The sequence below is a fragment of the Antechinus flavipes genome, chromosome 4 (assembly GCF_016432865.1).
Source record: "Antechinus flavipes isolate AdamAnt ecotype Samford, QLD, Australia chromosome 4, AdamAnt_v2, whole genome shotgun sequence".
NCBI lineage: Eukaryota > Metazoa > Chordata > Mammalia > Dasyuromorphia > Dasyuridae > Antechinus > Antechinus flavipes.
In genome coordinates this window covers 39,338,148-39,354,067 of record NC_067401.1, presented here as the reverse complement: position 1 = coordinate 39,354,067, position 15,920 = coordinate 39,338,148, and the positions used below count along the sequence as shown (strand labels likewise).

General features: G+C 50.3%; 1 protein-coding gene across 2 annotated transcripts; it reads left to right on the top strand.

The window, feature by feature from the left end:
- The first annotated feature begins 6,421 nt into the window (after positions 1-6,421).
- ZNF687 (zinc finger protein 687) lies at positions 6,422-15,909 on the top strand. Of its 2 annotated transcripts, none has more exons than XM_051992665.1 (9): positions 6,422-6,551; positions 10,321-12,404; positions 12,633-12,811; positions 13,143-13,319; positions 13,422-13,584; positions 13,815-14,150; positions 14,331-14,443; positions 14,538-14,670; positions 14,839-15,909. In XM_051992665.1, the coding sequence occupies exons 2-9, from the start codon at positions 10,341-10,343 to the stop codon at positions 15,328-15,330; spliced, it is 3,657 nt and encodes a 1,218-aa protein (XP_051848625.1). In that variant the 5' UTR covers positions 6,422-6,551; positions 10,321-10,340; the 3' UTR covers positions 15,331-15,909. The 2 variants fall into 2 exon arrangements, with proteins under 2 accessions (XP_051848625.1, XP_051848626.1); XM_051992666.1 differs by having other exon boundaries at positions 6,484-6,796.
- The last annotated feature ends 11 nt before the right edge of the window (positions 15,910-15,920 follow it).

The window sequence follows — 15,920 nt, the reverse complement described above, 5'->3', positions numbered from 1 at the left end:
CAACCTCTCCCCTAGACAGTAAGTAATCCAATATATGTTAAATATGAATATATTATTTTAAAATTATAATTGTTTTGTTTTATATTTTCTGGTTTTACATGAATGTTAACTTTTAAAATACATGTTTCTTTTTTTAAAGATAACTTTCTATTTTCAAAATATATGCAAAGATAGTTTTCAACATTCACCCTTGTAAAATCTTGTGTTCCAAATTTTTCTCCCTCCCTTCCCTCTATTCCACCCCCTCACCTAGATAGCAAGTAATCCAATGTGTCTTCAATATGAAAACACATTTCTTTTTGAATCATGTTGCAAGAGAAAAGTCAGAACAAAAGGGAAAAACAACAACAGAAGAAAAAAAACAGGAAAAAAAAAGTGAACATAGCATGTATTGATTTACATTCAATCTCCATGGTTTAGAGACATTATTTTGAATGAAGTCATGGAGAAGATAGCTTTGAGCAGGAAAGGGACATCCCGGAACACAGTAGACCTGGAACACTCCTAAAGCCCCATAAAGCAAGGAGTCCTACTAGGAACAGAGAGATACTAAGACTAGCTGCCATCTAAAAAGAAATGTAAATGCTATATTCAGTTCATTTTACAACCTCTCATTTCAGCTATAAGGAGCCTATGCAAAAATTCCCTATTGGAATTATAATTATTTAAAAGAATTAAAATTCTAGGCTATTTGGGGGGAAGGGGTATGAGACTTATTTACTGAGAAAGTCAGTGGTGATTGCTTTTTATTGCATATTTCTGTCCTGAATGAATGTTTTATTGTTTCAATGCTGTACTGAATGTATTTCATTCAGTAAGTGACCCAGGAGTTCAGGGTGGGAGGGGATAGGGGACAAGGAAAGATTCAAAATTAGTGGTCAGGGAAGACTTCTCAGAGGAGGAAAGGGGTCAGCTCCTATTATTTGAATCTGGGTTAACATCAGAAGTTCCCAGAATTATCTGGAGCAGGAGGAAAACATCAGCCAGGATTTAAAAAATCAGAAGAGCCTAGTTCAAAACCTGGGTCCATTGGACTCCAGAGTCATTTTGAGACATGGGTACTGTGGTACAGTAGAAAAGCACTAAAACAGAAGGTAGAGGACCTGGGTTCAAATCCCCCTACTCTTCATTTGCTCTCTGTGCTCTTGGGCAAGTCATTACCCTTTCTCAGGCTCAATTTTCACATCTATGGGAAGAATTTTAGAAACTCCTAAAGGAGAGAGTTGGACTAGATAATATAATCCTCTTCTATTTCTATATCTGTGATCTGAGATGAGTAAAAGAGACCACTTACAGGACTAGGAGGAAAAGAAGAAGAAAATAACTTTTACATTTAGTCTAAATCTTTCATTTTATAGATGAGAAAACTGAATTCTTGAGAAGTTAAGTGATTCTTCCAAAGTCATCCTGCTAGATTAGACAGAATACAAATCCAGGGCTCCTAACTCTAAAGTTAATGCTCTTTTCGTCATACAATCGATTTGACATGCTCTCTATCCAACTCTAAGTGGCACAGTGGATAGAACCATTAGCTTGAAGTCAGATCCAAATTGGCTTCAGACTCTTCCTAGCTGTGTGAACTCCTGGGAAACTAAACAGTTCTCTGCCTTAGTTTTCTCAGTTGTAAATTGGGGATAATAATAGTATACGTGTCACAGGATTGTTGTGGATCTCAAATGAAATGATATTTATAAAATGTGTAAAAGCACAGTGCTTGGCACATAGTGGTACATACTTAATAATAAATGCCTTCCCTTTCCCCTTTTTGGATTTATAAATATAATCTGGACCAGTTTAATCTTTACCTAACACAGAAACTCCTAATTTTCTTTGTGTGATAGACTCCTTTGACATTCTAATGAAACATAGGGACCTCTCTTTTTCAGAATAATATTCTTCATGGCTGGGTAAATTGTGGTATATGAATGTTATGGAATATTATTGTTCTGTAAGAAATGACCAGCAGGATGAATACAGAGAGGACTGGCGAGACTTACATGAACTGATGCTGAGTGAAATGAGCAGAACCAGGAGATCATTATATACCTCAACAACGATACTGTTTGAGGATGTATTCTGATGGAAGTGGATTTCTTTGATAAAGAGACCTGAGTTTCAATTGATAAATGACGGACAAAAGCAGCTACACCCAAAGAAAGAACACTGGGAAACGAATGTGAACTATCTGCATTTTTGTTTTTCTTCCGGGTTATTTATACCTTCTGAATCCAATTCTCCCTATGCAACAAGGGAACTGTTCGGTTCTGCAAACATATATTGTATCTAGGATATACTGCAACATATCCAACATATAAAGGACTGCTTGCCATCTAGGGGAGGGGGTGGAGGGAGGGAGGGGAAAAAAAATCGGAACAGAAACGAGTGTCAATATAAAGTAATTATTAAATAAAAAAAAAAAGAATAATATTCTTCAAAATAAATTTTTTATATTTGTTTTTAAGTTTTTTGAGTTCTAGGTTATTTTCCTTATCTTCACCCACAATTAAGAAATCACTTGTGAAGTTATATAAAACATTTCCATAAAAGTCAAGTTGTGAAAAACAAAACAAAACAAAACATAGGGTAGGAACCCTGATGAAAATAAAAGCCCTCAAGGAAAATTAAGTTTAAAAAAAAAGAGAAAAAGAATGCTTCAATCTGTATATGGATACAGCTAGTTCCTTCTCTGTGTATGGATAGGATTTTTCATCTTAAGTCCTTCAGAGTCTACTGAGAATAGCAGTCATTTACAGCTGGTCATTGAAGAACATTATTATTACTTTATATATGTTACATTTCACTTTGAGTTCATGGAAGATTTTCTAGTTTGTTTGTTTGTTTGTTTTCCTGAGAGCATCCTGCTCATCATTTCCCACAGAGCATAAACACACACCATAGTTTATTGAGCCATTCCCCAGTTGATGGACATCAACTTTAATTTCCAATTGTTTTTGCCCTGAGAAGAGAGTTGCTATGAATATTTTTTTTCCAATCTCTTTTAGTATTCATGTCAACTAGTGGTATTGTTAGGTCAAAGGATACACATGAATTTATACCCTTTGGGCACAGATCATATCTAATGATCATTTATCAATTGGGATATGGCTCTTATTTTTTATAAATTTGATTCTGTTTCCTCTGTGTTTGAAAAATGAGGTCTTATCAGAGAAATTTGATTTGAAATTCTTTGTATAACTACTATTACTAACTATTTCCTCCCATTTATTCTCTCTCCTTTCAGCCAGTTCTTCCTCAAAAATGTTTTGGTACTGATTGCTCCCCCACCTAATATCGCTTCTCTTTTATCACCCTTCCTGTTCCCATATCCCATTCCCCTCTTATTTTCCTGCAGGGTAAGATAGATTTCTATATCCCTATGGAGTATGTAATCAGAATAATATTCTTAAAAACATAAAATAAGACAGATAGTATTATAAAAGAAAGAAATTAAATTTATTATATTATTTTCAATTTTTAAATTAAAAAATAATACTTCAAAGATCTCAGGTGAAGAACCCCTGTTTTAATAACCTGATCTATTCAATAGCATTAGAAATATATTAGGCAATTATTCAGATGAGTTGGAATCTAGCACCTTCAACTTCATAATGAAATTATTACAACTTGCAACTTGTAAAGCTTATTTAAAAATCCTTTCTCAGAATAAATGAAACTCTACTAGTGATGCCTTTTCTCTATGGTCTGGTACTAATTTCTGAAATATAGAATTTATTTTCCACAATTTTCTAATACACACTACCAGGAATGAACAGGCTTAAGTCCACAGTAAGTAGTCAAAAAACTGTTATTGTTTATATAAAGATCAGTTATCTTACCTGGTTTCAAGGATTTTCTACAATCTCTTTGCAATCTACATCTTCAATTCTAACAATCCAGTTTTTTTTTTTTTAAATTAAATTTTAATCCACTTTAACAGGTCTATTCTCTGTCCTTTAAACGTGACATTCACATTCCTGCTTTGGGGCTTTTTTTCAACATTTCTTCTGCTTGAGAGGTGACATTCTCCCTTCATCTCCTCTTCTTCCTCCTAACTGGCATAATGCCTTAAGGTTGGTGAAACACTTTACAAAAATATATAATCTCATATGACAATTCTGTGAGGTATATTACAGGTACCGCAATCCACTTTATATAGATGAGGAAACTGAGACTCATTTAATTTAATTTACAATTACTTAGAGACCAGGTGGAATTCAAATCCTGCTCTGACTTTAAAACCAGGGGTCAAGCCCAATCACTCACTCAAAGTCTTCCTTGCCCTCCCAAATCCTGTCTAGGTTTCTCTCCTGAAATCTTAACAGCCATAACTGTCTAAACTCTTGATTTGCCTCTTGCCACAAGCCACCTTTGTGGGTTTATGTACTATCGCCTCAAACTCTTTGAGAGCAAGGAATTTGTTTCTCCAGGAGATATGTCTCCCCCAATCATTTCTTAGAGGTATCTTTGCTTATCATTAGTAGTAAGGAAGGGGGAAGTGGACGTTTAAAAAAAAAACAAACTTATTTAATATTTTCCCCAGTGACACTTAAACTAATTATTTTTAGATTTGTTTTTAAAACTTTTGAACTCCAGATTCTCTTCTTTATCCTATCCCCATCCCCCCTTAAGAAACCACATGTGAAGTTATACAAAACATTTCTATAAAAGTCATGTTGTGAATGAAAACAATCTCTCTCCAATAGTAATTTTTTAAAAAAAGGGGGAGAAAGAGGGGAAGAGAGAGAGAGAGAGAGAGAGAGAGAGAGAGAGAGAGAGAGAGAGAGAGAGAGAGAGAGAGAGAGAGAGAGAGAGAGAGAAGGATGATTCAATCTATAGGATTTTTGGTAAATTGTGGATCATTGTACTGCTGAGAATAGCAAAATCATTTACAGCTGATCACCCCAGAGCATTGCTATTACTTTGTACACAGTACATTTCACTTTGCTTGAGTTCATGGAGGACTTTCCTGTTTGGTTTTGTTTTGTTTTGTTTTTCTGAGAGCATCCTGCTTGTTATTTCCCATAGAACAATACTATTCTCTGACAATTACATACCACCATTTATTCGGCCATTCCCCGATGGATGAACATCCCCTCAATTTCCAATTTTTTTTTTGTCCTGAGAAGATGTGCTATAAATATTTTTGTACATAAAAGTCCTTTTCTTTTCTTTTTAAAAAATCTCTCTTAGTATTCATGTATTGTAGTGGCATTGTTAGGTCAAAGGATATGCATGAATTTATAGCCCTTTGGCCGTAGATTATATCCTTTGATCATTTATCAATTGGAACATGGCTCTCATTTTTTATAAATTTGACTCAGTTCTTTTTACGTTTGAGGAAAAAGGACTTTATCAGAGAAACTTGGGGAAGGGGACATTTTGATGGTCAAATTTCTGTTCCTCAGTTTCTTCTTCCCTAAAAGAAGTGGTTGGATTGGGTCTCTGCGGTTTAATCCAACCCCAAACCCTATAATACCCACAGAGTAATTAAGGGCTAGTGCAGAGAGAGGCACAGAGAGCCTTTCATTCACTTAAGTGGTCCAGGCACTGGGGAGTGGGGGGCTGGGCCAGGGAGGGAGACTCAAAGTAGGTCTCAGAGAAGGGCAAGAGACTGCCCGAAGGCCACAAGCGACCACTCTATAGGGGAGCTAACACGCTCACTTCACATCCTAGTCAAGTCATATTCCACGTGTCCCGCCTCCGCCCCCCAAGACGTCATAGGAAGGCCAGGCAAGGCAAGTGGGGCTGCAGGAACATCCCAAGGCCACGTGTAGTTTGGTGTGACGTCACCACACTGACAAGGAAACTTGGCACTGCCTAACACCAGAACCTGTCATGACGAGAGGTGACGTAGTGACGTCGCCTTAGCGTCATGGCGCGGCGTACTGTCGCAGAGGTCGTTTGTATGAGAAAGTAGTATGGAAGGCATATTTCCTATCCGGGTTTCTCTAAGAGTCGAGGAGGAACTGCCCCTCCCTCTGCAAGCCCCCATCTAATAGAAACTGGAAACTCTTTCATATTTGCATACATTTTGCATACAAGCCAATGGGCTTTAGGAGAACGGAGGGACGTCGGAGAGTAATCTACTCCAATGGAAAAAGAGGGAATCAGGCCCGGCAGTTCGTAAGCGACTGAAGCTTCCTCCAATGAACTTTAAGAAGCTCAGGTAAGAGGGATGGGCACATTGCGTTCAGGTTGACGACCAATGGCGACCGGAGTCCTCTGAGTGACGAGGTTCCCGGCCCAATGAAGATTGGAGGGAAGCGGGGACCTCGTCCAGAGCGACTGCAGCAGAAACCAGTAATATCTGTCTATGGGCGGGGTTAGGACGCGAATGACGGGCGTGACGCCCAATGGCGAGTGCAAGTGCAGGCGGCTCCGGCTACGAGCGCCGAGGGGGCTGAGGGAGGGGGAAAAGCTCCACAGTGGAGAAGCAGGAAGTAACCGCGGTGAAAAACGGAGGCAGCGGGGAAGGTGGCGTTGGCAGTGGCAGCGGCTGCAGGAATTGGGCAAAGACCACATAGTGTCAGCCTGGCCCGGGACCGGAACAAGTAAGCCCGCCCCGGGTAAATACCCGCCTCCGGCCCCGCCCCCTCGTTGGGGGCGGGTAAATACCCTCCCCTCCCCCACTTGGGTAAATCCCCCCTCTCTCTCTCTCTCTCTCTCGGGGAGGAGGCGTCGGGGGGGTTGGGGGTGGAAGTCTGTACTGGAAAGATGCTGCTCCGCCGCCGCCGCCCACCTGGGTCCGGCCTGGGGTGGGTGAACCCCCGGCAGAACCGTGCTCCCGGCAAGCCAGGTAAATACTCGGGGGACCGGAGGCACTTCGGTACTGGCCCCTTCCCCTAGACGCCGACCCAGGGTGGTGACGGGTCCCGGGAGGCCGCGAGGGAGCACGACCCAACATGGTGTCTCAGCCCCGGGGGAGCAGGAGTCGCGGACCAGCAGCCCTCCCTCTCCTTCAGGCACGCCCCGAGGGACCCGGCGGGACCGGGTTCAAAGGCTCGAGGCCTGCGGGGTCAGCTCTTTCCCCTCCCCCCCCCCCCTCCACCGCTGCTCGCGCCTCAGAGGGAAGCTGGTGTCCTGGGGCCCCGCCCCACCCCACCCCGGCCTAGCCCTTCCCACCCTTAGGGCCCCCCGGAGCCTTGGGAGCCGGGAGGGGTCGGAGTTGGCCTGGAGACCCGATCTGTGGTCAGTTCTCGGCCCCCGGAGGACCGGCAAACTCCTGCGGAGGAAAGGAGGCGGGGGTGGGACGCCCCGGGGCTCGAGCCGCTGCTGCTGGTCAGTCCCAGTGGATCCTGCCTGGGAGCTTGTGTGGAGTGTCCCCCACCCCCCCGTGCCGCCTCAGTTTCCCCTTGGCCTTAACACGTCCTTGGACCCGTTCCCTGCCCTCGCTCCGCTGCTCTGACCCTGCACCTCGGCAGATGGCAGAGACTTAATTCCGCCTGCTGCCCCGCACATCCACAGCCTAATCGCCACCTCCCCTCCCTCCCCTGCCCCACCTCGCCCTCAGTGCCTGGTACTGGGAGCCCGTGGAGAGTGGAGCCCTCCTTCCCCTCCCCTCCCCCATGCGCTCCGAGGGGGCTGAGAGCTAGGGCCTGAGCTGAACCTCTTCCTGTTCAGCCTTCTTTGGCTTTTGGGCGAGAACAGAAGGAAAAACTGAGGGGGGTGGGCAGCGGAGAGTCTGCCGACCGGGAGGCAGGAAAGCACTTCCCCCTCGAGTTCGAGGCTTCTGGTACCTTTTGATGTGGATTGCGATCCAATGACCTCAGCCACCTACCCCGAACCAGAGCCTCGAATGAGTGGTGGAGAGGGGCGTGTGAATGGGGAGGCGGGGGAGCGGGGCTTGAGGACCCTCAAGAGTCAGCCACTTCTCCCGGCCCAGAGGAGGCATCTGGGGGCCCCCAGGAGGAGCAGCCAGGCAGCCCGCTTGAGGGCTTCCAGCAAGGACAAAAGCCAGGGGCCACTGTAGCTTAGCTGTAGTTGCTGGAGAAGGAAGAGGAATCCCCATCTTGCTTCAAAGTGGATAGGGTTTTTTTTCCCTCCTCCTCCATTTGCTCCCCAAGGTCCCTCCACTAGTACCTGCTGCCACCTGCAGAGCCTATCTCCAGTTACCATCCCAGGGCTGGGGACAGGTGAGGGAACTGCCCCCAAGGACCCAAGGCATCTTGAGAGAAGAGAAGGGGGAGGGGATTTGTGGGGTAGAGACTCCCTCTCCCTTGCTCTGGAGACACTCCCCAAACTCCTTTACCTCTGTTTTTATTTTATTTTTTTCCTGAAGGCCACTGCCCTGGCAAGGGCTTGGAGCAGAGGGAGGGAGGGAGGGGTGGGGCCTGGCCTTGAATGAAATTGGTGATGGAGGTGTGTAGCTTTTTACCTTGGTGGCCTCAGGGGTCCCCCTCCCCAGCTCCCTCTCACATCCCAGGGTAGCTTTTCCTATGCATCCTGGTCCCTTGGCTTGGGAAGAAAGGAGAGAGAACGATGGAGAAAGGAGGGGTTGGCTGAGGGAAGTGAGTGCCACTCTAGGGAAGACTGGGGAGCTAAGCAGCAGGTGTTTGTGACTGAGGAGAGGCCCAGAGCCGGGCCTTTTGTGACCAGCTCTGGGGCATTGTCTCTGAGTCTCTCCGGCTCCTAATCTCTGGATCTCTCTATTCCTGAGGCCATTTTTCACATTGATCAGTTTTTATTCTCTTTCCAAATGGTAAGAATCACCCCCAATTGATCCAGCATTGAATTTATGAATGGTCTCAAATGGCCCCAACCTCAGATTTCTATTGTCCTCTCATCGTAATCCTTAGCAGATATTCTTTTTTGATCTGAATTTGATATATTTTTTGTGTACCACTTTACAATTTTCATTTGATTTTATCCTTAAAACAGCCTTGTAGGGTTAATAAAAATAAATCTCTGCCTTTTATAGGTGGTGAAGCTGAAGTTGTGAAATTTAGAATGAGTTTGAATCCCAGTTTAGGGCTCTGACCACTTGGCCCTATTGACTTCCTCATCTTTTGTAGGCTTCCTTTGACTCATAGTTGACCTTAATTGATTCTGTGGCCAACCTTGAGCCTAGATCAGTATCTGCATCAACAATGATCGATTAATTGTTTTTTCTTTGCTGGGTACTGAGCTGACTGATGGAATCACTTCAAGGATGGAGTCCATGTCTTATCTAAAACCTTGGCTGATTTCAGCCCTCTATAAACTCAAGACCCTTTTTACCCCCCACCCCTCACACTCTTTCTCTGGCTTTCTTGTTTACTTTCTTGTCTTCTGCTTTCTTTCTTGCTATCACTTCTTAGCCTTCTCTCTTCCTTCCCTTACCACCATCCTTATTCAGACGCTTTTTTGCACTTTTCCTTGTTTGGATCCTCAAAGTGCTGGTGAGATCCTCAAAGCTCCTCCCAGTTCAGCCTCTCTAGTAATTGGGACCCTGCTCTCCCACTGCTCCCACTGACAACACACTGGTGCAGGCTTTCATTACCAGTTCCCAGGTCTCTTGTAGAAACCTCCTAATTATCTTTGACTCCGTTTCCATTCTTTGCCTGACCTTTAATCCAGTCTTCATCCTCCTGACAGAAACCTCTTCCTTAGAGATGGTTATTCCAATCCTGATCAGACTCTTTAGCGAATTCCTTTTACTCATCAAATAATATTTAAACTCTTCCAATCTGGCCTCCTTTTCCAGTCTTATATTCCATCATTCCCTTTTCTTTCTGTTTTGTGCTTCAGTTAAATCCCTGCCTGATGAATCGGTAGACATGCTTTTCAGTCCAAACCTTCCTTGCTCTCCCTGGATGGTAATTTACCTTTTTTTTTAGATCTCAGAATATTGGTCTTTTGTTCTGTGACCATGCAGACCTGGAAGAGATCTCAGAGCTCATCTAGTCTAGTCCTTTCATTTAACAGATGAGAAAAGTGAGGTCCAGAGAGGTTAATGACTTTAACTAAGTAACTGGGAAGTAAGCCTCAGAAAAGCTTGAACCCTCTGTTGAGATTCTAGAGACAGGTTTCTTCCAGCTGTTCCACAGCTGCCTCCCCTTCTCTTGCAATATTGCGTATCAAAGCTGTCTAAGGTGTTGACTTATTCCTCCTATTAGACTGTAAGCTCCTTAAGGTAGAATTGGTGTCTTTGTTTCAACCTTGTATCTTCCACAGTGGCTACCACAGAGCTCTGCACACAGTGGGCCCTTAATAAATGATTGTACTAAATTGTCCAGTCTGAGGGTTCTTAACAAGGCTAAAGAGAGGGGAAAGGATGGGAAATAAAAAAGTTCTCTCCTCCCTGAAGTCTCAACTGCACCCTCTTATTCCCTCTTTCCCCAGGTGTAGGTCCCACCCCCACTATGGGGGACATGAAGACCCCAGACTTTGATGACCTCCTTGCTGCCTTTGACATCCCTGATATTGATGCTAATGAGGCCATACATTCAGGGCCTGAGGAAAGTGAGGGGCCTGGGGCCCAAGGGAAGGCAGAACCCAATGGTGGGGGATCTTCCAGGGAAGGACCAGGGGCTGCTGGAGACGGGCCGGCGGCTCTGGCCCAGCCCTCTGATCATAGCCTTCCCCATCCAGACATCTCTGCTGTCAGCGTTATTGTCAAAAACACTGTATGCCCGGAACAGCCTGATTCTGTGGGTGGTGGTCCAGGTGGGGACGGAGCGCGAGGAGGGCCGGGGCCTAAGGAAGGGCCCATGGGACCCCGACAACTACAGAATGGTTTTGGGGGCCCTGAGCCATCCCCCTCAGGAGCTGTTCGCTCCCCAGTTCCTCCCAAAGGAGAGAGTTGGAAAGACAAAACAGGGGAAGGGAAGCCTTCCTTGGACCTCTTTGCACATTTTGGGCCCGAGTCCCAGGCCCCGGGCCCCTTGCCTCCTTCTGCTCCGTCATCCCATGAGGGGACCCTGACTTCTCCCTCTTTCTCTACCCCTTTTGAATTGAGCCAGGAAAATGGTCCTTCTCTGCTGCCACCTGATTCTTCCCGACCCTCAGGAACCACAGAGCCAGGCAGTGACAGCCCCCTTCGTCCTTCTGGCTCGGGCAGGTCTGGTGTGGCCTCCAGCCCCAAAGAGGTGGGCGTCCTTCCTGCCCAGGGGGGTGGGACCCCTTTTTTTAAGTCATTGCCAGCCTCAGGAAACCCTCCTAGCTCCCCAAAGCCACTGGTTACCGGTCCGCCGAGGGATGAAGACGAAGAAGATGAGGGAACGGCCGACAAATCTGCCCCCGATACCCCTCAGAGCCCTTCAAGCGGAGCTGAGGCAGCCGATGAGGACAGCAATGACTCCCCAGCCTCTTCCAGCTCCTCCCGACCTCTCAAAGTTCGTATTAAAACTATTAAAACCTCCTGTGGGAATATTACCAGAACAGTGACACGTGTGCCCTCAGACCCCGAACCCCCTCCTGCCGCTGTCCCCCCGACCGAAGGGACCCTTCCAGCGGAGGCTGGCCCCCCAAAGGCACCCCCAGTGACCTCGACCCTCGAAAGCCCCAAGGTGGTGAGCGTCCAGCTAGGGGATGGCACCAAGCTGAAGGGCACAGTGCTTCCAGTAGCTACCATCCAGAATGCCAGCACCGCCATGCTGATGGCAGCGAACGTGGCCCGGAAGGCTGTGGTTCTGCCTGCTTCGGCCGCCCCCAAGGGCGTGGCCAAAAATGTCCTTGGCTTGGCACCCCAGACTCTGCCCAAATCTGAGGGGAAGGGGGCACTGGGGGGCGGGGGTCAGAAAGTCAACGGTGCCTCCGTGGTGATGGTGCAGCCCTCGCGGCCTACGGGCGCCGGGGGCACGGTGATCTCTCGGACCCAGTCTGGGCTGGTGGAGGCTTTCAATAAGGTCCTCAACAGCAAGAACCTACTGCCAGCTTACCGCCCCAACCTGTGCCCGCCGGCGGAGGCGGGGCTGGCCCTGCCCCCTTCTGGCTACCGCTGCCTGGAGTGCGGGGATGCCTTCTCCTTGGAGAAGAGCCTGGCCAGACACTATGACCGCCGCAGCATGCGCATCGAGGTCACCTGCAACCACTGTGCCCGCCGGCTCGTCTTCTTCAACAAATGCAGCCTCCTCCTGCACGCCCGTGAGCACAAGGACAGGGGCCTGGTCATGCAGTGCTCTCACCTCGTCATGCGGCCCGTGGCCCTGGACCAGATGGTCGGGCAGCCAGACATCACACCTCTGGTGCCCGTGGCCGTGCCTCCCCCGGCGCCCCCCCCGCCCGCCACTCCAGGCAAGGGGGAAGGGGCGGCCGACTCCCCGGGGTTGCCCCCGCCATCTGCAGAGGTGCCACCAACCTCTGCTCCCACCTTGACTTACACGTGCTTTCGATGCCTCGAGTGTAAGGAGCAGTGTCGGGACAAGGCCGGGATGGCCACTCACTTCCAGCAGGTCGGACCCCCTGCTCCTGGGGTCGCCAGCAACGTGAGTCAACCTTCTGTCAGGGAGAGGGGCTGCGGCCATGAAAGGGGGCGAGGGCTGGGCGGTGCCAACAGGCCAAGTAAGGGAGGGCAAGCTCAGGCCTGGGGGGAGGAGGCTCTATGGGCGAGAAGGGGACGCCTCCTGGGGCTCGGTGAGCCTCCAGTCTGGGCCCCCTTGGAGCCGGCGGCTTCCAGCAGGTGCACTCTGCCTCACTCTGTCCCCCCTTTCCAGGTGTGTTCAACTTGCCCCATGATGCTTCCCAATCGCTGTAGCTTGAGTGCCCACCAGCGCATGCACAAGAGCCGCCCCCCTCACGTCTGCCCTGAGTGCGGGGGGAACTTCTTGCTGGCCAATTTCCAAACCCACCTTTGGGAAACCTGTCTCCATTTCTCCCGGCGTGTCGGATACAGGTGCCCACCCTCTCTTACTTTGTTGTGTCCCCAGCTTGGCCCATTAAGTCCCCTCAGAGGACTCAGTGGGGTCCCCTCCTTTGTTTCCATTGGTTTCCTGTGGAGCTGTGGAAAGAGGGATCTGCCTTGCGGGAACCTGCCTGGCCACCTCCCTGGCCCACTGCCCGTCCCACTTAGGAGGCTTGCTCGTGGCTGCGGCCCTGCAGCCGCCACTTTTCTCCCTCTTTCTCTCAGTACTTTCTAGGGGACCAGGTCCCTGTTCCCTCAGAATCTGCCCGAGATGGCGTCAGGTTTGGGCTGCCCCCGCCGCTCATCGTCACTTTCCCCCTAGGTGCCCCAGCTGTTCAGTGGTGTTTGGTGGGGTCAACTCCATCAAGTCCCACATCCAGACGTCCCACTGCGAAGTTTTCCACAAGTGCCCCATTTGTCCCATGGCTTTCAAGTCCGCGCCCAGCGCTCACGCACACCTCCTCACCCAGCACCCAGGCTTCAATGCCCAGGAAGCCAAGTGAGACCCACAGGATCTGGGGCGGGGGGAAGCTCGGGCCTCCACGGGCTTGGGGGGGCATCTGGGGAGCTGGAGGGAGCCTCTCCCTGCATCCCTCCATAGGCTGATCTACAAGTGCGCCATGTGTGACACGGTCTTCACCCACAAGCCTCTGCTCTCCTCACACTTTGACCAGCACCTGCTGCCCCAGCGCGTCAGTGTCTTCAAGTGCCCGTCCTGCCCTTTACTTTTTGCTCAGAAGAGGACCATGCTGGAGCATCTCAAGGTGGCTGTGGGCACTGTAGCTGAGCACCTTGAGAGGGGCGGGAGGGCGGGGGGCAGGGGCCTGCAATGGGAGGGGCAGGGAAAACTATGCTGAAATGTTTCTGGGGACAAGGAGTCAAAACAGGAAGTGGGGGTTGTGGGAAAATGCGGGGGGGAGTAAGCCATAGAGAGAGAAGCTCTTCCCCCCCATCCCACCCATGGTGACTCCCCTCCCTTCTCTCCATCCTACAGAACAGTCATCAGGCTGGGCGGCTGGGAGAGGAAGCTGGGGGGAAAGGGACAGGGGGTACCCTGCTTACCCCTAAGCCTGAACCTGAGGAATTGGCTCTGTCTCGGGGTAGGGCAGGCCCTCCCACAGAGGAGTCATCTTCCTCTTCAGAAGAAGAGGAACCCCCTAGTTCCCCTGAGCTCCCCCGACCAGCTAAGAGGTCCCGACGTGAACCACGGGGGAACAGGGGCAGCAGGGGACGGGGTGGGGGGCTTGGGGGCTGGACCTGCGGCCTCTGCCACTCGTGGTTTCCTGAACAAGATGAGTATGTGGCCCACATGAAGAAGGAACACGGCAAGGTGAGGGGGCAGCAGCACCCGGGAGGCCATGTGGGACTTTGTGGGAGGCCTGGGAGCAGAGAGGTGGTGGTGGGCTGACGAAGCGGGGTGGCCCCAGAAGCCTGAGGGGTGGGTGGTGGGGTCCCCGAAGCTCCATGCCAGGGAACCTCACCCTATCCCTCTGGTTCCACCTCTCTCCAGTCGGTGAAAAAGTTTCCCTGCAGACTTTGTGAACGCTCCTTTTGCTCTGCCCCCAGCCTGAGGCGCCACGTCAGGGTCAACCATGAGGGCATCAAGCGTGTCTACCCCTGCAGGTAACCAGGCCTTTGTCCGGCACTAGCTCCCCGGATTGTTTCCCTTCCCCCCGCAGGAGGTCCCATGCGGGTCCCCTCCTTCTCTCCACCCCAGGTACTGCACAGAGGGCAAACGCACTTTCAGCAGCCGGCTGATCTTGGAGAAGCACGTCCAGGTCCGGCACAGGCTGCGGCTGGGTGCCCAGTCCCCGAGTCTGGCGGGGACACTTGCGCGCAGTGGTGCTCAGGTACCCAGGGGACCCAGGGGTGGGCGGTCAGTCAGAGGCAGCTCCTGGGAGATGAGATCAACCGCTGGAGGGTGAGGACAGGTCTGGGAAGTGGGCAGCTGAGGGCATGGCTCCCAGAGGCTAGCGTGGGGTCACCCTTCCCACCCAGCCGTCTCCCTGGCTTCTCAGGCTTCTGGGCCCAAGCGCCGCCCGTCCTCGGACTCCTGCAGCGAGGAGCCAGACAGCACCACTCCACCAGCCAAACCCCTGCGCGCCGGGCCTGGCAGTGGTGGCCGGCCACCCCTGCGCTACCGGACCACAAGCGGGGCCGAGCAGGGCCACCCGGGAGGGCTTCGCGGCGATGACGGGGCCTCTCAGTGTCGGGACTGTGGCCTCTGCTTTGCCTCACCTGGCTCCCTCAGCAGACACCGGTTCATCAGCCACAAGAAGAGGCGCTGTGGGGGGCTTGCTGGTGGGGGAGCGGGGGCTGTGGAGGAAGTGCCTCCCCAGTCGGGGCCTGAGCCTGAAGGAGGGGACTCGCCTTCGCCGGCTTCTGGGGGACCCCTGGTCTGCAAGGTCTGCGGCAAAGGCTTTGACAGCCCACTTAACCTCAAGACACATTTTCGAACCCATGGCATGGCTTTCATCCGTGCCCGCCAGGGCGGTAATGGGGACAGCTAAGTCACCCCCCCCACCTTGGAAGCAGGGGGGAGGGGCCCTGGAGCTCTAGAGGAGGTAAAACGAACCCCCACTGCTGCTGTCTCCTCATGCCCGGACTAGGAAGGGCATCCCCTCCCCCCTCTCATCTCCCATGCCCCATATTGGGTTTGGCACCTGGGTCCTAGAGAGGACCTTCCTTGTCCCATTTCCTGACCTAACACTAATCCTCAGCTCCCCCCCTCTTCAGGCCTTTAGTGTGTAGGTGGGGGGGGGTGGGGGTTAGAAACCTGTCTCTACTTTGGTTTTGGAGGCGCCCCCAACTGATCCTCCCTCCCCTTCTTGGTCCTCTCAACCTTAGGCACCAGGAGAGGTGACCTCCCCCTCCTTGGGCCTGCCCCCAGCCTCCCGGCTCCAGGCCCAGCCCCTACAGTGCCTTTCACTTCTCTTTGTTCAGAAACTCTTCGGGAGGTTGGTGGGGACCAGGGAGGGCAGAAGGGGTGGGTACTCAGGAATCTTTATTCTTGTAGTAATAAGAATAATTAATATTAACATTGAGAGGGGAGGGGAGCACTGGGCCCATTAAAACTGCTAGTGGTTTAATCCCGATTCCA